This window comes from Pan paniscus, chromosome 10 (assembly GCF_029289425.2).
Source record: "Pan paniscus chromosome 10, NHGRI_mPanPan1-v2.0_pri, whole genome shotgun sequence".
Lineage (NCBI taxonomy): Eukaryota > Metazoa > Chordata > Mammalia > Primates > Hominidae > Pan > Pan paniscus.
In genome coordinates, this window is record NC_073259.2 from 133,657,468 (window position 1) to 133,682,806 (window position 25,339).

Here is a 25,339-nt window from a genome sequence, read left to right on the forward strand (position 1 = left end):
TTAAAAATCTGTATAAAGCTATCTTTTAGGCTGAAAGCTTTCTTTTGAGTTGGGAAAAGAAATGGGATTGTTAGGTTTGTTTTCCAAGTGAGGAGCTGAGAGGAGACCCAGCGCAGCAGCCGGGATCGGGGACTCTGGTGTCAAATGTTTTTGCTCCCATCCTGGCTCTGCAGCTTAGCAGCGGAGTGATTCTGGCCAAATCATGGAATCTTTCAGCTTCAGTTCCCTCATTTGTAAAATGAGGATAAAAATAGTAATGCTTCAGTAGGGATGCTTGAGGATTAAATAAGATGTTAATAAGACCAGTTAGTGTTTATCAGGTACTTACAATATACCAGGCACTGTTGTTGGGCACTTTGTTGGTTATCAGATGTTGATACCTATTGTAGTTTATTGTTATAAATATGCATTATTATTAACAGATAATGCATGTAAATAACTTGGCACAGTGCCTGGAACTTATCTAAGTGTTTAAGAAAAATTAGTTGTCACTAATTATGTTTGTTAGGCACTTACCACATCCTGCATCTTTATGCATTTATTTATTGATTCATCTCTGTTGCCTGTTCTCTTGGTTATATCTTTGAGTCTGAACAAATGTGTTTCCCAAATACCTTCACTAAAATCCCCCAAATGTGCATATTCTCTCTTTCAACACAAAGACACATTGTTGTTATTTTAATGAACTGCTTGAGAGTAAGTTACACACATGATGATCCTTTTTCTGTAAATAGGTTTGTGTAAATTTCCTCAAAACTCTCACGTAAGTAGAGTGAAATGTCAGTATCAGGAAATGAATGTCAATGCAAAGTGTTATCTTGTTCCCAGACCATATTCAAATTTTATCTGTTATTGCACTAATATCCTTTATAGCAAAAGAAAAATACATTTTTCTGTTTGAGGATTCAATTCAGGATCACACATTGCATTTGTTGTGTCCTTTAATCTGGAACAGTTTCCTAGTCTTTGTCTTTTAGGCTGTGACATATTTGAAATGGACAAAATGTGCCATATTGGGGTTTGTCTGATATTTCCTTATTATTAGATTCAGTTTACATGATTTTTGTTGAAAACAGTCCAGAAGTGATGCTATCTCCTTTTCAGGACATACAATGCATATTTATCCCATTGCTAGTGATGTTGTCTTTGATCACATGGAAAAGGGGGTGCTATGGTCTGTGTGTGTCTCCCAAAATCCATGCGTTGGAAACTTAATCCTGAATGCAACAGCATTGGGAGCTGAAGCCTTTTGGGAGGTGTTTATGTCATTAGGGCTCTGCCCTCATGAATGAATTAATGCTATTATAAAAGGGATTGACCAAGAAGTTCATTCCTTTTTGCCCTCTGCCTTCTGCAATCCTCTCCAGAGGCTACGCCGTTCAAGGCACCATCTTGGAAGCAGAGGGCAGCCCTCACCAGATGCAGATGCCTTGATCTTAGACTTCCCAGCTTCTATCACAGTGAGAAAAAAATTTTGTTCTTTATAAATTACCCAGTCTGTGGCATTCTGTTATAGCAGCACAAAATGGACCAAGACAGGTGGTATATGCTAGGTTTAGACACCATAAAGTTACTGTTTTCACTTTGAAATTAATGTTTCTTTCACAGAGATACTTTGGCACTATGAAAATGTCCTGTTTCTTATCATCCTTTCAATCAGTAGTAGAGCCCATTAATGATTCTTGCCTGAAACAATTATAGTAATAAATAGTGATTGCCAGGCGGTGATATTCTAGCTTCATCATTCCTTTTGATATTTATTAGCTGGAATTCTACTCTAAGGATCAATCTTCCTTTCTTCACTGTTTGTTTATAACAATATGGACTCAGAAGCTTATTTTATTCTACAGATTATAATTGACTACTGTGATTATTTACTGTGATGCTAAAATTGTCCCAAACTGGAAGGGGGTGCCCCTTCACTCTGCTTCTTGTGTCCTTTTGACATTTTTTTTGAGCACTTTGTTACTTTCTGCCTCTACAGGATATTTCAGGCTCATGTTCTTGTACTTTCTTTGTCTTGGCACTTAAATCAGCCATTTCTCTAAGGAGCTCTGTTTTCTTTTATTGGAGACTGGTTTTTAGAGCTCCATTCTGGGTACTAGGTGTGCTGATTGCTAAAGGGGTGTTATATCTAAGCCCTCTCAGTGAACAGAACTAGGAAAAAACTATATACATGTGTACATATATACACACCTACGTTATACATAGGTAGACACATGTATGTCCCTGCTCCTGTGATTTTGTGCTGGTACTTCCCATCCCAGTTCATGATTGCAGAGTTCACTCTAACTCCTTCTCCTTTCCATTTTTAAACTCAGTTTTCTAGCAGTGAGAATCCTGGCTCTCATTACCCAACACATATTGTTTGCTCAATCCTAGAATACTAAAGCAGTTTTAGAATTGCTAACCCATGCTGCTGTGGAAAACAAACCTAACTAGAATTCAATCTGTGTTTACAGTTATTTTTATCTTTAGCCTGAGAGTACATAGTCAAAATAATGTGCCGAAAGTTACTTGCGACTCCTAAATTTTAATAGCTTAAAGCAACAGAGGTTTATTTGTACTCACACTGCCTGTCTGACACAGATCAGTTGGAGAATTTTGCTCTGGGTCACTTTGGGAGCCAGGATGATGGAGCAGCCACCATCACCATGGCATAGAAAGGGAGAGTGTGAAGTCTTGTGTTCTTAGAGCTTCTGATTCAAATGAGCACATAATTCCACCCGTGTTTCATTGGCAAATTCAAATGGACAGTAAAATACAATCAAACTGTGTGCTCAAAAAGAGTGCTTGTGAGGAAATTTTATTTATTTAATGCCATCCTTATGAATTCTTTGGAAAAAAATTTTTTTATAGCTAAGAAAATGGAAGTACTCCAACTTGTTTTTTAACCAATATAGGGTCCAATTCATCATGTTATCTGTTACATAATATTTTATACTGTGGACCTGTACCAAGTTCATTGGGCCATTTCCTAACTAATGGATATTTAGATAGTTTTTATCTTTTCCTATTAGAAACAATGCTTTGATGAATATCCTTCATGAACTGATGACCTTGTTTGGGCATCTCTCTCAGTAAAGATACCCATAGGTGGAGTTACTGAGCAGTCAGTTTTTTTTTTTTAAATCAATCAGAGATTCCTTATTTCCTACATTCTTCTCTGTAAAGTGAAAGTAATAATAGAAGCAACCTCATTAATTAATATGAAGCCCTTGTCACAATCCCTAGCACATAGCAGATGCTCTCTTGTATGAGAGCTATTATTATTCTTTTCTCTCAAATGTGGTACCAGATTGTGATGTTCTCTTTTGCCTTTGTATTTTCTGTGGGTAGTTCACCTCGTCCAATGGGGTTTCAGATTCCCAACGTGGAAGGAGTTGCTGCTATCTTTTCTTTGTAAAACAAGGTACTTTAAGGCAATGTGTTCTTCAGTTCTTTCTAGATCTAAGATATCCCTAAGATTCAACTGACTCTACGGATTAGAAGCTAACAGAACTATTGTCACGTAAGGAATCATGACCATTTGAGAAACAAGAAGAGGAAAGGAGAGACTGTCAATATTTAGGGCTGCTCGCTCGCTGATGTAAGAATCCTTCTCATGGCCATAGAGTATGAGGCTGTTGCTCACCCTGGTAAAACTTCAGCAGGTCAAAAAGGGTGTTGAAGATGCCCTGTATTATATCTACTTCTTGGAGTTTATATTCTGCCAAATTTTTTCTCATTGGCAAAATTGTTGTCCATCTTTCACAAAACACTGAATCATCACTGACATTGAGGAGTGGTATGAGCCTTTCTACTGATATCTGTACTGATGTTCCCAACACATGAAATGCCAGGACATATGGCATTACCTCACTATTCAGAATAACATGGAATCTTTTGTTTGTTTGTTTTCACTATGCAGCGGCTTTCAGTTGATCCACAAGGGTTGGCAACCATCAACACTAATTCTAGAATATTTCCATCACTCCTCCAATGAAATCCCAAACCTATTAGCTGTCATTTATATATATATATATATTCAGGAGTAGAATTGCTAGGTCATATGGTAATTCTCTGTTTAACCTTTTGAGGAAGCACCAAACTTTTCCACAGCAGTCACACAATTTTACACCCCACAGACAATGTATGAGAGTTCCAATTTCCACACATTCTTGCCAGTCAACACTTGTTATTTTATGTCTTTTTATTTAAAGTTGTCCTAGTCAGTGTGAAGTGGTATCTCTTTTTGGTTTACATTTCCTTAATGAAGCTGAGCATCTTTTCATGTGTTTATTGGCCACTTGTATTAATATATCTTCTTTTGGAAAATGTCTATTCAAATCCTATCCCCTCATTTTTAATTTGGGTATTTGTCTATTTTGTGTGGTATAATACTTCTGCATATATTCCAAACATTAGACCCTTATCAAATATATTATTTGCAAATATTTTCTCCCATTTGTGGATTGTCCTTTTACTTTCTTGGTGGTATCCCTTGAAGCACAAATGTTTTAAATTTCTATAAAGTACAATTTATCTATTTTTCTTTGTTGGTTGTGCTTTAGGTGTCATATCTAAGCAATATTTGCTGAGTCTGAAGTCATGAAGATTTATACCTAAGTTTTCTTTAAAGAGTTTAATGGTTTGAGTGCTTAAATTTATGTCTTTGATATATTTTGAATTAAATTTTGAATGTGGTGTGAGGTATGGATCCAACTTTGTTCTTTTTTATGTGGATATCCGGTTATCCCAGTATCATTTGTTGAAAAAACTATTCTTTCACCATTGAATTATCTTGAAATCCTTGTTGAAAATCAATCTGCTGAAAATGAGAGAATTTATTTCTGGAAAGTCAGTTCTAATCAGGAAGTGTGAGCCTTCCAACTGTTATTTATCCAGATTGCTATGGCTATTCTGCCTCTTTCATCTCCATATGAATTTTAACACTAGCTTGTGTACTTCTGGAAAAAAGGCAGCTGGAATTTTGATAGCAATTACATTGAATCTATATATTTATTTGGGGAGTGTTGACATCTTAACAATATTAAGTTTTCCAATCTATGAACATAGGATACATTTTATTTATTTATTTAGGTATTTTTAAAATTTTTTCAACAATACTTTGTGAGATATTTAAGTTTAACCAACTACTTTCATTAAACTTATTTCCAAGTAATGTATTAATTTCGATGCTGTTATAAAGATAATTAGTTTCTTAATTTCATTTATGTATTGTTCATTACAGATAAAATTGAGTTTTAGATTTTCATCTTGTATCCTGAAATTTGCTGAACTCCTTTATTAGCTTTAATGGTTTGCTTGTGGATTTCTGGAATTTTCTAGGTATGGGATCATGTCATCTGCAAATGGATATAGTTTTACTTCTTCATTTCCAGTTTGGATTCATTTTAATTAATCCCCTCCACCCCACCCCAATTACCTTGGCTAGAACCTCCAGTACAACACTGGATAGAAGTGGTGAGAGTCATCTTTGTCTTGTTCCTGATCTTAAGAAAGCTTACAGTCTTTTACCACTGTGATATTAGCTGTATGTTCTCCATAGATGGCCTTTATTATGTTGAGGAAGTTCCCATCAATTCCTAATTTATTGAGTAGTTTTATCATTAAAAGGTGTTGGATTTTGTCAAATGCTTTTTTTCACATGTCTTGAGATGATCCAGACATACATTTTGGTCCTTTGTTCTATAATTAAGGTATATTACATTGATTAATTTTCATATGTTGAACCAATCCTGCATCCCTGGGATAATTCCCACTTGTTATGGTGTTTAGTCCTTTAAAAAAATGTTGCTTGCATTTGTTTGCTAGTATTTTGCGTGTGTGTGTGGCAGGGGGGTGGGGTTGGCATCTATAATCATTAGGGATATTGGCCTGTAGTTTTCTTTTCCTGTGATGTCTTTTTTTTTTTTTTTTTTAATTAGGGTAATACTGGCCTCACAGAATTAGCTGGGAACTGTTTCATCTTCTAATTTTGTGAAGAATTTCTAAAAATTAATATTACTCTTTCTTCAATCTTTTGTTAGACTTTATTAATGAAGCCATCTGGTCCTGAGCTTTTCTTTGTGGAAAGTTTATTTTTAAATTATTAGTTCAATCTCTTTATCAGTTATAGATATTGAAATTCCAATTTCCTCTTGAGCCGGTTTTGGTAGTTTTTGTCTTTTTATGAATTTGCTCTTTTCATCTAGGTCATCTAGTTTTTGGCATATGCTCTAGTATTCCTCTATAATTTTTTTCCTGTAAGACTGAGCCCCTTTTTAATTCCTTATTTTAGAAATCTGAATCTCCTCTGCACTGCTCCACTCATCAGTCTGGCTAAAGTTTTGTCAGCTTTAAAATTTTTCCAAGTAATTTACTTTTGGTTTCATTGCATTGATTTTCTGTATTATATGTCATTTATTATTTTGTATTAATATATAAATATTATGGAATATAATATCTAATAATATTCAACATAACATTATTTAATAGTAAATACCAATATTTAATATAAATAATGTGATATAATATTTATATTATTATTAAACTATACTTAACATTTTTTCTACTCTATTATTATTGTCTTCCTTGCTCTTGTTCTAGGTTTAGTTTGCTCTTTTTTCTCTAGTTCTCTAAGGTAGAAGGCTAGGTTATTAATTTGAGATATTTAAATTTTCCCATATAGGCATTTACTGCTATACATTTCCCTCTAAATACTACTTTTAATACATCTCATAAGTTTTGGCATGTTGTGTTTTCATTTTTACTCATCTCATAGTATTTTCTGATTTCTCTTGTGATTTATTTTTTGAAACATTGGTTGTTTAAAAGAGGATTGTTTAATTTCCGAATGTTTACAGATATTCTTAATTTCCACCCTATCCTTTTCTAATTTCATTCTATTGATATCAGGTAATTTACTTTGTACAATTTCAGTCCTTTCAAATTTGTTGAGACTTGTTTAATGGCCTGACCTGTGGTATGTCCTAGAGAATGCTCCATGTAAATGCAGTAACAATGTGTATTCTGCTGTTGCTGGCTACTGTGTTCTATAGATGTCTGTTAGGTCTTGTTTCTTTATAGTATTGTTAAAGTCTTCCTTTTCCTTGTTGATCTTATGACTAGTTGTTCTGTTAATTACTGAAAGTGGAACATTGAAGTCTCCAACTCTTATTGTTGGATTTTTTATTTCTTCCTTCAACTGTGTCAGTTTTGACCTCATGTATTTTGGGGATTTGTTGTTAGGTGCATCTGTTTTATAATTGTTATATTTTCTTGTTGATTGACTCATTTTATACAACATTCATCTTTGTCTCTGTTTTTGTCATACAAATTGCATCTTTCTGCAAGATGTGTGTCCATGAACAAACATCTATAATTACTCCTTTATGCAGTTCTCCTTTAAATAAGATAGAAGAAATGTAATGTCCCAAACAAAAATATGTTTGTACTGTCTTTTGTATTTATCAATGTAGTTACATTTACTGGTGCTCTCTATACCTTCATGTGTAATTAAGTTACTGTCTAGTGTCCCTTCATTTGAGCCTAGAGGTCTTCTTTTGGTATTTCTTGTAAGATGAGTCTGTTAGTGAAGAACTCTCTCACTTTCTGTTTTTCTTGGTTTGTGACAATTTCTTCATTTTATTTTGAAAGACAGGTTTTCTGGATATAAAATTCTTGGTTGACAGTCTTTTTTCTTCCACCACATTGAATGTGTCATCCTTCTACCTTTTTGCCTCCAGTTGCTGATAATACAACAGGTCTTAGTCTTATTGAAGATTGCTTGTATATAATGAGGTATTTTTGTCTTGCTGTTTTCAATATTATATGGTATTTTGGTATTTGACAGTTTGATTATGATGTATCTAGGTGTGGATCTCTCTGAGTTTATTCTATTTTGAGTTCGCTGAACTCTTGGACGTGCAGATTAATGTTTTTAATAAAATCTGGGACACCTTTGCCATTAATTACTCAAATATTGTTTGTTCCTTTTTCTCTGTCTCCTTTTCTTCTGGGACTGCAATTGTGCTTATGCTGGTATGCTTGATGGCATCACAGAAATCTCTGATGCTGTATTTATACTATTTTTGTTCATTCTATTTTCTTTATACTCCTCTCATTTTAATTTTAATTAGCCTATCTTTATGTTCACTGATTCTTTTTTTCTGTCTGCTCAAATCTGCTGTTGAGCCCCATGAGTGAATTTTCCATTTCGGCTATTGCACTTTTCAACTTTAGAATTTCTAATTGATTATTTAAGAAAATAATTTATATCTATTGATATTCTCTCTTTGGTGAGACAGCTTTCTCATACTTGCTTTTTTTTTTTCTTTGAGATAGAGCCTCGCTCTGTGGCCCAGGCTGGAGTGCAATAGCACGATCTCGGCTCACTGCAATCTCTGCCTCCTGGGTTCAAGCAATTCTCCTGCCTTAGCCTCCAAAGTAGCTGGGATTACAGGTGTGGTGGCACCACGCCTGGCTAATTTTTTATATTTTTAGTAAAGGTGGGGTTACACCATGTGGGCCAGGCTGGTCTCAAACTCCTGACCTCATGATCTGCCTGCGTCAGATCATGCTGCGTCAGTGCTGGGATTACAGGTGTGAGCCACTGCACCTGGCCTCTCATACTTTCTTTTAGTACTTTAGATGTGATTTTATTTCTTTGAATATATTCAAAACATTTAATTAAAAATAATTGTCATCTTTGTGTAGTAGGTCCAATACCTTCGCTTTCTCAGGGAAAATTTGCTTGATTGCTTTTTGTCCTGTGTATGGACCATATTTTCTTGCTTTTTTGCATGTCTCATAAGTTTTTGTTCAAAGCTGGACATTTAAAATAATATAATGTGGCAACTCTTGGAATCAGATTCTCCTTCCCTCCCCAAGTTTGTTTTTGTTGTTTGTTGTAGTAGCTGTTGATTGCTTAGTGACTTTTATAAACTAATTCTGTAAAGTCTATAAAGTCTCTGCTTGGTTAGCTTGGTGGTCAGCCAATGATTAGGCAGAGTTTTCTTTAAATACCTGACACCTGCCTTAGCTTTCACTTCCTTCTTCCACAGAGCCTCAAAATCAACCAGAGGTGAGAGCTTAGGTCTATTCTCTGATCTTTCCTGTGTATGAGCACAACTCTAGGCATGCACACAGCCCTAAGTATGATTATGATCTTACAGATTCCCAGGAATATGCCATAGCCTTTCAAAGACCCTATGGACATCTCATTCTTCATCTTTTCCTTTGAAGCTTTTTGATTAAACTGTTATCCACTGCTTCAGGCAGCTAAAAGTCAAACAGTTGCCTGGCAAGTATCTCTAGGGAAAGAGCTTTCCATACTGGGTGAACTGAGAGTGAAGCCAAATACCGACAGCCTTGCAAGTGGGTTTTTTCAGGGAACCATTAGACAAGTCGATAAATGACTATTATTTGGGAATGAGGTTTTGAAAGATCTCCAGCCCTGACCTGACCCCTCCAGTGGCTTCTAGACTGCTGGTTTTTACTATGAATGTAGGCTGTTATTTTTTAAAGATACTACAGCACTAGAAAGTGTGAGATTTAAGCAGGTCAGGTTAAAATGACACAAAGTTCTGTTTTTACCAAGAATTAGCCATTTTTTCTTGAATAAATGATCTCCTGGTTGCCTATAAACCTTTGGTTTATTTCCAGAGTTATAAAAAAGTTGATCTTGACACTGTTTGACAGTTTCCTCATTGCTTTTATGGAGAAGGGAATTTTCTGATGTTTTGACTGCCATTTTCACTGACATCACCCTAACATGCAACATTAATGGAAGCACATAGTCATAAAGGACTATAAATATGCTTCAAGGCATGAAACCTAGAACTCACACAAATAAGAGCAGAATAAAATACTTGGTTTTTTGATAGGTTAGGAATTTTTAGCATCTCTGGGATCAGGGGACGATTTCAATGTAATATTTACCATGCTAAATTGCTTTCGCATTGTGCTAGGTAAGTAGGAATTGCCTTTGGGATTTTTGAGAGACTGTTGATGGAAACAGGATAAAAAGGGTATGAAAATCTCAGCTACCCATGAAAAAGCTGAAGGAGGAAACATGGTTGCAAAGTTATGTGTAATAGAATGATAAGTTTGCATCAGTTATGATTTATTATAAAAATTAAAGTCACCTTTCTTGAAACTCAGTTTGGGAAATGTATTGTAATGTCTTCTTTGAAGGCTGTGAGCTTCTACAAGGTAGAGATTGATGTTTAACCTTTTCTCTTTCCCTAGTGTCTAGCCTGTTACCTGTCCTCATGTGTTAAGAATTTTAGTTGCAACTGACAACCCAACTCAAACTAACTTTAGTAAAACAGTTAATTTTGTATACCTACATTTCCAAAGATAACAGACTTCAGGTATAGTTGGATTCAGGAACCTGGAAATCTTTCCCAGGAATATTTCTAGCTCCTACTCTTGTCTGATTTTCTTTGTTTAGGCTTCACTTGAATCTGTCTTTGTAGGCCAAGGGCTGGAATACCTGGATTGACTGTATTTTGGTCATGTGCTTTTCTGCGAAGTCTGACTGGGTGTTCTGGGGTCAGCGCCACCCAGGCCACATTCACTGATGGCAGGAATTGGGTGATACAGAGAGAAAAAAAATGAAACATTGTCACTAAAGAGGAAGGAAGAGGGATGCTCATTAGACAAAATCAATGCCTGCCCACCACACACAAAAAATACCTGTACTGATTTTTTTTTTCAGCTGCATGATTGAGTTGAACTTAGCAGTTTGTTCTGGGACTATGATACAATCTCTGTTCGTTGTATTCATGAGATTACTCCCACTTCCATATCATTACCCCACCTAGGTGAGTTCTCATCTCAACTTCCACAGTGCTTCCAGTCCTATGTGCTTTAATATAAATATATGTAAGTGTGCACAGAATTAAGCTCCCCGGGCAGAGGGGAGTGCTCAGGAACATGGAGTACAGTTCTGTTCTTTTGGACTTATCTCTTTAAAATTTCATCCAGAAGAGGGGACACATGTAAAAAACAAACTTAATTTTTCACATTTCTTAGATTGGGTTGTTATTGTTTTTAGGTATTCATTACAAAGTTGATGTTTTCTGTTAACAAGTAGCTATTATTTGCAGGTTTAATATCAACAAAAAATAAATCATCTATAAAATGGGAATAATATCCGTAACTACCTTGGGAGAGCTGAGAAAACTGAATGAGGATGTAATGACATATAAAACACATAGAACATTTCCTGTTCCATACATAATAGCTAAGTTTTAGCAATTATTATTATTATTATTATTATTATTATTATTAAAGGTTGACTCCATCTCTTACTCTATTAAGCCTTCACAATCAAGTTTGGAATAGAGAGTGCGGGGCTGAGTGTAGAATCCACTTAGTGCCTGAGCTAAGGTTAGGGACTCCAAATGTGAAAGCAATACTGAAGTAATGATCTCACTGATACAGTCTGGGAGACACTGAAATAATTATCTAGTTGGATAATTCTAGTGAGGCCAATTATGGAATGTTTGGTGAACTCTCATTGCTGGGCTGTGTTGCCCAGGTGTCTACCATCTTCTCTGGTTGACTCTCTTTCTCTTCAGGCAAGTGCGAAGTGGCATCTCTGCCACAGTCCCCTTGTGAATCTACTCAGTGGTTCTTTAATTCACTCATGGAGCAAATACTGTAGAGAACTTACTGTAACAGCTGGATTTATTGCATGCTTGTTGCCCATTATGTACCAGTTCTGTTCTAAGCTTTGTACATTGATTGATTTATTAAATTTTCATAAGGTCCCCATACAGGAGCTGTTTTTATTATCCCCATTTTCCAGATCAGAGAACCCAGGCACAGGGGAAGTACCCTGTGGTAGATGCTGTTGATGGGATGTAAATGGGCTCAACTGTGGTGAGGGACAGAAAGACAGGAGCAGGAGAGAGAGTAAAAGGTGAGAAGGTCAGATCATTCCATGTCCATGAGTTTGGATTTTATCTTAAGAATAGCAGGACACTTTCAAAGAGTTATAATCTAGGAAAGAAATAATCTGCATTATATTGAAACAAAAAGATAATTTTGTTGTAAAGAGAATGAACACAGGGAAACCAGTTGGGGAGGGCATTGTGGTTGTGCAGCTGAGAGAAGATGGCTTGAGTAGGGAAGTTGGCAGTGGGGATGGCAAATATTTGACAGACTGAGATAAACTATGAACATATATTAGAACCTACAGAACTCTGAGGGGATCAATCTACAGAAGAAGTGAGAAACGCACATGTCAGCATTTAAAAATACCTAGGTTTGGAGGGAGATCTCTGGAGATTCTGGAGGTGTCGGGGAGGTGGGGTGTGGCGTTCAGCTTGGGTGTGTAGAGGTTTGTAATGTTCAACTTGTGCTCTTCTGTTGTTTCTGCTGTTGTCTTTCCTAATTTAAAATCACAATGAAGTCTATGTTCACTATGTTAATAAGCCCAGAATGTAGGCATTCACTTCCCAATGATCCTTGAGCCAAGATTTGAAAAATACTGAAAGGAACTCGTGTGCTATGTGTGAGTCTGTGGGACTGAGGGTGGCGGGGATGGAGTAAGGGAGAGGGAGTGGAGGTCAGGGAGAGGGAGAATGACCCTGTACCTGGGGACTGGGAAGACATTCCAACCAACCATCAGGTTTGATTATCTCAGTCTGGGATGAAACACCGATTGGAAACTTCCATTTTGTGTGAGCTTTGTGGCTTTGTCCCTTCAGACAACTGTCTAAATCGCAGAATGAGAATGAAGGCAGTAGGGAGCTTGGTGGACACCCCTCTCCCGCTCGCCCCTGTGGTATGCACGTTTGCTGATCTGAGCCCTCTCCTCTCCTGTTTAGGACACCGAGGTTTTGAACACCGCCATTCTCACTGGAAAGCCTGTTTCAGTTCCTGTCAAAGTCGTGGGGGTCCAGGAGGATGGTTCTGTGGTCGATGTGTCTGAGTCTGTGGAATGCAAGTCTGCCGATGAAGACGTCATTAAGGTAAGGGGGGATTTATCTACAGCTGTCCTAAGTGTTCAGAGCTTTTTGTCGTTCCTTCTTTTGTCTCCAAGGTCTTGTTCTGACTGAGCATCCCATGCTCTAAAGGGCTGGAGGCCAGAATGACCTCACGAAGGAGGAAACAGCTGACCGCAGAGACTCCCTGGAATCAGCAGGCGGCTGCAGCAGGTGATGCTGCTTCCCTCTCCCTGGAAAGGGGAATCCCTGACCCTTAGTCTCCAGCAGAAAGAATTTATTCTCCTCCCCTTCTTGTCTCCCCTATTCTTCTCTCTATCTTTCCTCGTAAGACAATATTTTCCTAACTTTAGTAATCCAAATAAGACCTTCTCATTTTTTGCAAACTCACTGTGCCTAATAATATAATTTACTCAATATATTTTCTTTAAATGCCTTGCTTCTTTGGGGTGGCCAGTTAGCTCAGTGGGTTAGAGTGTGGTGCTAATAAATGCATTACTTTTTCAAACTTAAAAACTAATTTAGCTTCATTATAAGACAATAAAGTCCATGAGCTTGGTGTATTACATTTTTTGTTAATATGCATTAAAATAAATAACTATTCAAATAAAATTAAGTTCACCCATGTGCCACCTAACTGAACTTGAATATAACCAGTGGGATACAGTTTAGGAAATGGGACATTTCTGCTAGATTCTTCACTCAAATTAGCTATGTTTCTGACTCCAAATTCTGCTAGGAACCAGACAATATTTTTTTCATGCTCTCTGAAGGGGTCTTTTTGAACCACCAAATTTAATATTTCTGCCTATTTTTTCTTAGCACATTGGTTGCCATTGCTTTTGCAGCAGAGACCTCAGGGAGAAAGGATTTGAATTTTTAGAATGATTGATCCTTCCTCCTTTAAATTGTTAAGAGAGCCCCAAAGTCCAATCTATTCAGCTATTTTAGAAAAATACAATAACTCAGAGTTCTGCCCTTCCTCACATTCTACCAGCTCTTGTTTAGAGGTTACATGAAACTTGGTCTCAGTATTGAAAACTTCGTGGTAGACAGGAAAACCTTTAGGGGTTTCCCTATGGTAGAAAAGGTCTGGGAGGGGTTGATTTCTTCTTGTTGTGACCTACAGGATGCTGTGTCTTAAGCAAGAGACAGTTTCGGAAAAAAGACCGATGTATTCGTGAGGTCTAATTAACAAAGAAATTAATTCCTAGGAAACTCAAGTTTGGCATAGACTCTTTCCTGGACTTGGAATGCTCATTGTCCTTAGATATGGAAGGTGGACTGGCTTAAAACCTGCACACGTAGCCCTGCCTGGGGTTCCTGGTGGTCCTTGTATTCCGTAGGCAGGTTTGATTAAATATATGGCCTTAAATATTCAGAGTTTAGAAAGAGCTGAGCCAAGTCACAGGAGATTATCTGCACCACTGACAAATATGGATGATGAACTGCTGTTGGTTGCTATTGACAATGCGCAAGTTTTACACTATTTTTACTATTCCCATGTCATTCTAGAAAGGAGACACTGATAAGAGATGGTATCTGTATGCTTACGTCATAATGGGCTCAAACAAGTGATTCAGTCTGTAGTTTCCTAAGCCTTTTGTTCTGACCTAAGAGCCTGCTATGAAGCCCCATGGGGTGGAATCCTCCTTCTCTTGCCCTGAAGAGCTCTACTCTAGAGGGGCAGGTCCAAGTTCACAGATCCCGTTATTGCCATATACCTGGTTTTCTCCACTCCACACAAATGTACTAAAAGTATCCTCTGCTCATCCTCATAGACGTTGTTTTGGAAGATGATACCTTTTTGCTCAGCTGTCACCTATATAGCCTCGGGAGGATGGGGATTCGTCTAACAAATTATTGCCCAGTCTTCAGAGGAACAAAGTGAAACCTGCAGATCGCAAGCTCAGGGCTGTATTCACACTTTTTAAGGGGATTCCAGGACTGTTGCAAATTTGGGGGCTTGTGTCAATTGAGGCGATTTAATTAAATGGCTGTGATGCATTTACTATGGCTTCAGTGTCAATGTTTGTAGTAAATTTTACTATAACTCCAAGTTGAATGGAGTTGTCCACAGAGCTATGACCTTGGCATCATCCCAGGGACATCCTCAAATACATGGCACATTCATTAGCACCCTTTGGAGAGATCCTCTGAGTTTGTGGAGTTGTCACGCAGTTATACTTCAGAGTACAGAAAACACTGAATGATTTTTAGGGAGAGTCTTGCAGGGCTCACCAAAGATCTTTGTGCCTTGGAACCATGAGTTAGATAAGGGAAAAACGTGAATTTAGAAAGATGTAAGTTATGGTAATATCCAAACAAATGAACTTGTTTGGCCTGTGATTGTATGACTTTTGGGGGACAGAATCAGAGGACATACATGATTTTGAAAAGCTGGAACCTTGGCCTAATCTGGCAAGATTAAAAGAGATAAATGTAAAATTTCAAGTTGACAACTATAGTAGTCCTTCCTTATGTGTGGTTTCACTTTCCGTGGTTTCATTTCACTGTGGTCAATCACAGTCCAAAAATGTTAAATGAAAATTTTCAGAAAGAAGCAATTCATGTTTTAAATTGTGTACTGTTCTGAGTATCGTGAAGAAATCTTGAGTCTTCCTGCTCCATCCCACCTGGGTTGTAACTCATGACTTTGTCTGGCATATCCATGCTGTAGACACCACCCACCTCTGAGTCATTTAGTAGCTGCCTGGGTGATCAAATAGACTGTCGCGGTATCACAGTGCTTGTGTTCAAGTCGCCCTTATGTTATTTACAAATGACCCCAAAGTACAAGAGTAGTGATGCTGGCAATTCGGCTAGACCAACAAGAAGTCATAAAGTGCTTCTTTTAAGTGAAAAGGTGAGAGTTCTTGACTTAATAAGGAAGGAAAAAGATCATATGCTGGAGTTACTAAGATCTACAGTCAGAGCGAATCTTCTATCCATGAAATCGTGATGAAGGAAAAAACATTCATGGTAGTTTTGCTGTCACATCTCAAATGTGGGGAGGGTCTGCATAGTTAAGGCCACAGTGTGTGATAAATTCTTCATTAAGATGTGAAAAGACATTAAATTTAGGTGGAAGACATGAACAGAAACTTGTTCTGCTGGATGACGATCTGATTCAGTTCTATCTGTGGTTTCAGGCATCCACTGGGGGTCTTAGAATATATTACCCATGGATGGGAGGAGACTGGGAGACTGCTGTACTTTTAGGTTAAAAAAAAAAAACAAGTAGAGGATTGTGTGTGTGTGTGTGTGTGCGCGCACACACACAAGAAGCCTTAGCGTTTTTATCAGTATTGGGATCCAGTGAGTCAACTGTTTGATAAGGCTGCTACAGGTTGATTTTTATTAGCATGAATGGGTGTGTGACTCAGAGCAGAGGTCACAGGCAGGCAGTCTGCAGACCAGATCTGACCCAGAAGTGTGTGGGGGGTGTGGGGAGGGTCTGCATAGTTTAAAAATTCTTACTTAATTTGTTGCCCCCATGTAAAAATTGGCAAGTTCGCACAGAAATCTGGATTTACAGTTTCTTATGAAAAATCACAGGACCAGGTGGTCCTGGGTCTCCATGATTTCCTGTGAACCTCGTCTGGAGTTGAAGAGAGGATGCTCCTCTGCATAAAACCTGTGTCCTCCAGCTCACTGTAGTCTCCACCACTCCCTTTTGTCTTTCACATGGAGGTTGAAGGATATTTGTCATTTCTGGTCACACTTGTGCTCCTAGTTTTTGATAGTGGATTTCAGAGGAAGGTGAGATATTTTTTGTACTCCAGTCTCTAAAAATAAATAAGCAACAAATGATAGACTTCATTCTCTCACTCTGATGGAGAATTCTGTATCTTTCTAGGCCATAAGAAGAACAATAAAAAATTGGGTTGTGCTCTGCCAAAAAGTGTCTGAGAGGCTGAGGACTCTTGAAATCAAATCACAGGAGAAATGATTGAAGGAAGTGTGAGTGTTAAGCCTATTGATGAGAAGAAAAGGCTCAGGGGTGAGGTGGAGAGGGAGACATGACAGCTTTTTGTAAGTCTTTCAAGGGCCATCATGTGGAAGATGGAGTAGCTTTGTGCTTTTTAGATTCCAAGAATGGGAGTTGAAAGGTACCATTTTTAGCTCAATATAAAGAAAAAGACTGCAGAGGTAGTGAGTTCTTTGGTTGAGCTTCCAGACATGTGATGTTGCTAAAGATCCTGACTCCACCTTCCTCACCGTTTGACCTTGGGCAAATTACTTACCATCTCTGAGCCTAGTTTCCTTATCTATAAAATGGGGATGGTAATGATACAGTGGAAACGTACTTTTCTAGAGATTTGTTCTAAAGTCACAGCAAACGGCAGAACTAACAATAACCAAACTACTCCCTAATCCTTGAAAATCCCCAGTCTCACTGGGTCATCCAGGCTGGAGTGCAGTGGCGTGATCTCGGCTTACTGCAGCCTTGACCTCCCAGGCTCAAGTGATCCTCCCACCTCAGCCTCCCAAGCAGCTGGGACTACAGGCTCCCACCACTGCGCCAGGCTAATTTTTGTATTTTTTATAGAGACAGTTTTTCCGTGTTGCCTAGGCTGGTCTCCAACTACTAGACTCAAGTGATCCGCCTGCCTCAGCCTCCCAAAGTGCCGAGATTACAGGCATGAGCCACCACGCCCCTCTACACTTGGGTTTTTAGAAATACAAAAGACAGTAGATTTTAAAAAAAAAATGTTTTCCTGGCATTTGAGCTAAGGGCACATTTTCGGGAGCAATCCAGGGCAAGGTTTTAAAGGGAGTTTTGGGGGAAATCTAGATGAGTAACCTTTGGGTGCATTTGAAGATAAATTTCCCGCTCATTCTCTGCTATTCTTTTATGTCTTCTGGTGGAAATCTTGTCAGATGGTAACCTTAAGTTATTCTATGTACTTGTAATTGAATTGTTAAATCTATGTGTGATAAAAAGCCCAATGTGGAGTTTAGAGGATGATTAAATAAGAATGTATATCTAGAAAAAGTCACATAGTGCTTGACCTGTAATATATTAATACATATTACATCCATACCTATTCACCTGCGTATTTATATACATATGCACATGTGGATATAAATATGCAGGTGAATGGGTATAGATATAATATTTATTGACATATTGAAATATCCAAAATATTGTTTGGATATTTGTCTCCAAGGTATATTTAGATATTTGGGCCTCTGTATTATTTTGTTCTCACATTGCTATAAAGAAATACCTGAGGCCGGGCACGGTGGCTCACGCCTGTAATCCCAGTACTTTGGGAGGCTGAGGTGGGCAGATCACGAGGTCAGGAGATCGAGACCATCCTGGCTAACACGGTGAAACCCTGTCTCTACTAAAAATACAAAAAATTAGCCGGGTGTAGTGGCGGGGGCCTGTAGTCCCAGCTACTCGGGAGGCTGAGGCAGGAGAATGGCGTGAACCCGGGACGCGGAGCTTGCAGTGAGCCAAGATTGCGCCACTGCACCCCAGCCCGGGTGACAGAGCGAGACTCTGTCTCAAAAAAAAAAAAAAAAAAAAAAGAAATACCTGAGACCGGGTAACTTATAAAGAAAAGACGTTTAATTGGCTCATGGTTTCACAAGCTATACAGGAAGCATGGTTCTGATCTGCTCAGCTTCTGGGGAGGCCTTAGGAAACTTACAGCCATATCAGAAGATGAAGGAGGAGCAGACACATCTTACATGGCAGGAGCAGGAGCAAGCAGGGCAGAGGAAGGTGCCACACACTTTTAAATGACCAGATCTCATTAGAAGTCACTCACCATCTATCGTGAGGACAGTACTAAGTGGGATGGTGCTGAATCATTCATGAGAAATCTGCCCCCATGATCCAATCACCTTCTACCAGGCCCCACCTCCAACATTAGGGATTACAATTCAACATGAGATTTGGTGGGGACACAGATCCAAACCATATCAGCCTCCAAATCTCATGTTGAGATGTAATCCCCAGTGGTGGAGGTGGGGCCTGGTGGGAGGTGTTTGGGTCATAGGTGCGGATCCCTCATGAATGGCTTAGTGCTGTCCCCTTGGTGATGAGTGAGTTCACATGAGACCTGGTTGTTTAAAAGTGTGTGGCACCTCCTCACTCCCTCTCTGACCATGTGGGCCATCTGCTCTCCCTTTGCCTTCTGCCATGATTGTAAGCTTCCTGAGGTCCTCGCCAGAAGCAGATGAGGGTACTGTGAGCCAGTTAAATCACTTTTCTATCTAAATTATCCAGCCTCAGGGATTTCCTTATAGCAATGCAAGAATGGCCTAACACAACGTCCACATTCATATCCATGAATGTTAACTGCTACTTGATTGTAAGGTCCACAATATCTATGATTATGTCTATTTTACTAAATATTCTTTTCCCAGTCCTAAGCACTGTATCTGGAACACAGTAAATATTTGTTGAATATTGAATGAATGAGTGCTAGAGCTTCCCAGAGATGGAACAAGATACTATGCACAAATGGCTGTTACATCTTTATCGGAACACTGTCAGTGTTCTGAATTTTCTGTTACTGAAAATCTTCAAAAAGGTAGAAGGTTCCCTGTAGTCAAAGGGATTTGGCATCGGGTAAAGACTTGGACCTGATCCTATCCAAGTCGTCTTCTGTTCTCATGGGACTTCACAAATACTTCCTAATCATCCACTTGTGGAGGGCAATATATAAACAGCTTTGGGAGATATAAAGGTGTAATGCATATGACTTCTATCCGTAGGAGCTTACTACAGCTAATGAGTATTAATAGGTAACATTTATTGAGCATTTATTAAGTACCAGGTACCATTATAATAAGAGCATTAGAAGTGTTGACCCATTTCATCTTCACAACAAGCTTTTAAGACAGGTAATACTACTATTCGAAGTTTATACATGAGGAAATGGCATCTAGAAGGTGCTGTAGCTCAAGTTCTAGTGGATACAGGGGTCAGAGTTCCCACCTAGGAGGTCAGCCCCAGATCCTATGACCTCAACCTCTGTACATCTAAAATTGTCACTCTTGAAGGTTATGTAGGGCATTGTGTGTACGCATGCACGCCCGCGTGTGTGTGTGTGTGTTTGTGTGTGTGTGTGTTGCGGTGGGGAGTGGCACGCTGGTGTTTCTATGAGCTAGTAGCCAAATATTGTTCCTATGATTTTCCCATCAGGGAATGAATTGATAGTGGACTTTTTTTTGAATTTGCAAAAGATGTATTTTCATTTTTTAATCCGTATCACCTGGAACAACATGTATCTTACAGTTCTGGAGGTCAGAAGTCTAAAATAGGTCAGTACGGCTGCATTCCTTCTGGAAGCTCTAGGGGAGAATCTGTTTCTTTGCCTTTTCCAACTTCTAGAGGCCATGTGTGTTTCTTGGCTATGAAGCTGTGAACCCTTCCTCAATTTTCAAAGCCAGCAGCGTAGCATCTCCAACTCTCTCTCTCTTCCCCACATGGCTAATTCCATCATCACATCGCCTTCTCTGACTCTGACCCTGCTGCCTCCCTCTTACAAGGACCCTTGTGATTACTTTGGGGGCCACAAGATAATCCATATCAAGATCCTTAACTTAATGACATCTGTGATGTCCTTTTGACAAAGGTATTAGTTTCCTAGAACTGTTACCACAAACTTGATGGCTTAAACCAATAGAAATTTGTCCTTTCGCAGTTCTGGAGGCCAGAAATCTGAAATCAAGGTGTCAGCAGGACTCCAGTCCCTCTAAAGGCTCTAGAGGAGAATCGTTCCTTGCCTCTTCCAGCTTCTGGTGGCCCTGGGTGTTCCTTGGCTTGTGGCAGCATCACTGTAATCTCTGCCTCTGTGGTTGCATGGTCTCACCCCTGTGTCTCTGTATGACCCTCTTTTCTTATAAGGGTACCTGTCATTGGATTTAGGGGCCGTCCTAATTCAGGATGGTCTCTTCTTGAGATCATTGAAATTGCATCTGCAAATACCCTTTTTCTAAATAAGATCACATTCACAGGTGCTGGGGGTTTCGACTTGGCCATATCTTTTTTTGGGGCCACAATTCAACCCACCCTACTGTGTAAGGTAGATGTTTTCAAGTTCTGGGGTTTAGGGCAGAGATATCTTCTGGGAGGAGGTGACTTTATGCTGCCTGCCACAGTGTGTATTCTTTTCTTTGCTGAGTCTTTTTTAAGATCTTTGGAAAAAGAAAGAAAAGGCAATGTTCATACTGTAATTATGATTTAATCTTTATGTGTCTATCTTTTTTACTTCAGGATGGCTTCATGTTTTCATGCATTTGCAGTTGTATTGTTTGTAAATGAATTGTGGTTTTCAGAACCACAGAAGCCAGTCATGCCTCTTCAGTGGGGGATGAACTCTTTCACGCTTGCAGATAAATAAGTATAAGCTCACATGGATCTTGAAGATGGTGCTTTCCAACTTGTGGCTGCAATAATTAAGTTTCCGGCCTTCCAGTATCACTGGACTTGAAATAATGAGATGTTAAATGGCTAATAAAGGGACATTAATATTTTAAAGCCTTCCCTGTCCCAGGGAAGGACTTTGTTTCCAAACTTGGTCTGTGAGGGGTAAGGTAAGGTAGTGGATGTCAGAAAAAAAAAACTAAAGTTTTTGCTGTTTGCTGAGCAGTGTGTGGGGAGCTGGTCACTAGATAAAGCCTGATGGAAAACATCAGCAGTCTGGAAAACATCAGCATCTTCCAGAGAGTGGCTGCATTTCTTGGGGTAATGTGCAGCAGCACCTACAAAACTCTAAATGATCAAAGTTTCCTTAAGTAGTTGTGTTTACAGAGAGGGTGAGATGGAATGTGGATGTGTGCTGAATGTGGTCCTTAGAGAGGCGCACCTGAGCTGATGTCACTGAGCAACATACATGACTATTCAGGTAGAGGAGACTGAACAAGTGTGGTAGGTAGTGGAATCTAAGGCAGGAACAAGTGGAATTTCTGCATTGGTGCGTATTGGTTTTGTTTTTGTTGTAGCAAGTCACAGAAACCCAAATCCAGCTGCCTAAGACTAATCCGAATTTTACTTAGAAGAACATACAGAAAAATTCAAAAGAGATTTAAGGCTATTTCTTTCCCCTTTAGCAACGCTTGACAAAAATTTATGTAAAAACACCATTATTCTATTTCTGGGCATGAATTTCCTTTCCTTTGCCCATCACTGGGAGCTGCACAGCTAAGAATAAGTTGTCAGGCAGTTTGGATGTTATTGCCTAATTTTGTCCTTCTTTATGCTGGTAATTTGGACTTTTATTGTTCTGTTCTAATTGGAGATGTGTCATATATTTCCTGTTGGCCTGAGATAGATATTGCTGCATTCTCAACCTTTTGTTCCTGTCAGCCTCATTATGATTGCAGTATTAATTAGATCATTTGTTCATTTCTGTCTTTGGCATCTCTAATTAAGAACCAACACTCTGGAATTGTTTCTGCATAATTCAGGGAAATCTTGGAATGAGCCAGTGTAAACCTGCAAGCCTCCCAGCTCCACCTGCCCAGTAAACATGGCCATGTGCTTCCTTCTCTTCTCTTCTAGAAGCCTTTCATCTAGTCTTCTCCATCCAGGCCCTGCTTAGGTCTGAGGTTAGGGGATTACTAGAGAATTGGCGTGTGAAAGTGTCTGGGATATCAGGCCTGATCCAATATGGCTCTAGGGTCCTCTATTTCCCAGAGACATACTTATTTTGTGTTAACTAGGAGGGAAGGGGACTCTCATTCATGTTTGGGTACTTGGTTCGCAATTTAGACTCCTGCCCTGCAGCTTTGATGCTTGAAAAAATGTCAGCTTCATATTCAAGTTCATTTGGTTTCCTGAAGAAACTCAAATTAAACAAACTTTATAAATTAAGTAGATCACATAATTATAAGATGTAGACACCGGTATGAATGGATCTAGGTACAAAGGCAATGTGTGAGGCTACTGCCACCTCTACTATTTTTCTTTGTAACAGCTTTATAGAGGTGTAACAGTCAGTAAACTTCACATATTAAAGTCTGCAATTTGATTAGTTTTGACGATTTCACGAGTGTGAAATTATCACCAAAATCAAAATAGTGAACATATCCTTAACTTCTGAACTTTCTTCATGTCCCTTTATAATCTCCTCTCTTCTGCCCCTCTCCACTTGTTCCCAGATAACCACTCATCTTCTCTTTCTCACTGAAGATTTTCATTTTATAAAGTCTGAGGCAAATAGAATCATAATGTATGCTCCCTGTCTTTCCTTATTTGCTCTTGCTTCTTCCATCCAGTTAATTTGACATTCACCCATGTTATGTGTAACAATAATTCATTCCTTTTTATTACTGAGTAGTATTCCACTGTTTGAATATATCACTGTTTATCAATCTATTGATGGACATCTGGGTTGTTTCTAATTTGGGGATCTTACAACTAATGCTGCGATAAACATTGAAGCCAGCCTTTGTCTGGACATAGCTTTCATTTCTTAGGAACAGAAAGGTTGTATCATATTAAGTGTATTTTTAACTTTTTAAGAAGCTGCCAAACTGTTTTCTAAAGTGGTTACACCATTTTACTTTCCCACTATCAGGATTTGAGAGTCCTGTTACCTCCACATCTTGGCCAGCACTTAGTATGATCAGTCTTTTTAATATTAGCCTTCCTATTGGATTTATAGAGGTTTGTAATTTTGGTTTTAATTTGCATATCCCTAGCGATTACTGATGTTGAGCATCTTTTCAGTGTGCCATTTTGCTATCTACTGATTTTGGTGAAGTTGCTGTTTAAATCTTTTAAATTAGGTTATTGTAAAAACATTCTTGAGTCTTGAGAGTTGTTTTTATATTCTGGATACAAGTTCATTATCCAATATGTGATTTGAAAATACGTTATATTTGAAAATATGTTATTCCAGATTGTGGTTTGTGTTTTCATACTCTAATAGGGTCTTTAGAGGAGCAGAAGTTTTTCATTTTGATGAGGTTGAATTTATCAATTTTTTTTCAACCTCATCAGCTCCCACTCTGCCTGTTGAGCTCAGTGTTCTCAGGAAATGTCAGCTAGAAGAATGAATGGGTGCCATTCCCATGGACAAACAAAAGGCATGACGGGAACTCACTGTAGATCAGCCTTTCCTTAGAGTCAACCTCTTCCTACTCAGTTCTCTCCCACATGCATGTATTGAGCAAGTGCTATTGAGAGGCAGTTTTGATGTCATGGCAGATGTATTATAATGTGCTGGTTTATTGCCCTGTTGAGCTTTCTTTGCCCTTAGCTGGCAGCTCCATGAAGGGGGAGGGACCTATTGCTCTTCCTCACTAGTTCTTCCCGTCACTAGCACTGCACCTGGCATGAGTTAGGTGCTCTATGAATAGACTTGAATGTAGGCTAATGGTGGAGCTTATTGGTGCCAGCAATTAATGTCGCTGCTCATGGAAAGGGGGCTTCAGAGTCCAGTGGATGTGGCATTTAAACCTACCTCAGCCATCACTTTCCGGGGGATTTGGGGAAATTTGCTTTTCAAAATGAACCTCAGAGACAGGCTTTGTATGTGATAATAACTAGCATTTATTGAGCACTTGCTATGTGCTCAGCACCTAAGCTCTTCACTTGTATCAATTCATATATTAGGTTGGTGCAAAAGTAACTGTGGTTTCTGCTATCAAAAAAAGGCAAAAATTGCAATTACGTTTGCACCAACCAATGATACTCAAAATAATCCTGTGAGGCCTGATTCTGAGGATCCACATTTTACAGACAAGATATCTGATGCACAGGGAAGTTAATCACTATCACCTAAATGGAGATCACCTAGCTGGTAAGTGCTAGGGCTGGGATTTGAGCCTTGGTAGCTCTTACAAAAGAGTCCAGCAGGTTCTAGACCACTGCATTAAAGAGAGTGAAATTTCACATTGAACCCAGCCCCTTTGGAGCAATTTCATGCTTATTTCTCAGGGTGGCTTTTTTTTTTTTTCTCCCTACTCTTGGACTATCCACAAACTAGCTTTACCCTGAGTGGTTAAGATTACTTTTCACAGACAAACACATGTCCTCTTTTTTCTCTTAAATATTTCAAATGTCCACAGAGAAACTCACTCATGTCAGGAACTAATGAACATGAAAAGAATGAAACAGGAGGTAGAACTCCTTTTCCAGCCAAGACTTACTTGTACTAACAGAGATGTGATGGGCATAGATAAGAAACTCTTAGAGTCTCCCATGTTCTCCCCAGATACTCAGGGGGTTTAGAATGAGCAGTTTATTAGTGTTTTATTGATTTATATCACTAAACGGATATGGACTTTCAGAAGTTCACACTGCCTTTTGCAGCTGGTGGCAATAAAGATTCTGTCTCAGCTGAAAACAATGGGATGAGCCTTCTCAGGGGGTAGACGAAGTGGATTACACAGCCTCCTATTAAACAAATGTGTGCTTCTCTTTTCCA

The 25,339-nt window shown here is 38.7% G+C and overlaps 1 protein-coding gene across 6 annotated transcripts in view; it reads left to right on the top strand.

Annotated features, from left to right (window-relative positions):
• The window catches only part of TMEM132B (transmembrane protein 132B), a 503,624-nt gene that overhangs the window by 418,572 nt on the left and 59,713 nt on the right, over window positions 1–25,339 (top strand). For 5 of the 6 annotated variants that reach the window (XM_055096359.2, XM_055096360.2, XM_034934821.3 and 2 more), the window contains one exon: window positions 12,825–12,968. In XM_055096359.2, the coding sequence (XP_054952334.1) occupies window positions 12,825–12,968 (144 nt within the window). Of the gene's footprint in view, window positions 1–12,540; window positions 12,678–12,824; window positions 12,969–25,339 lie in introns of those variants that run through there. The other variant, XM_034934825.2, reaches the window with a different exon arrangement.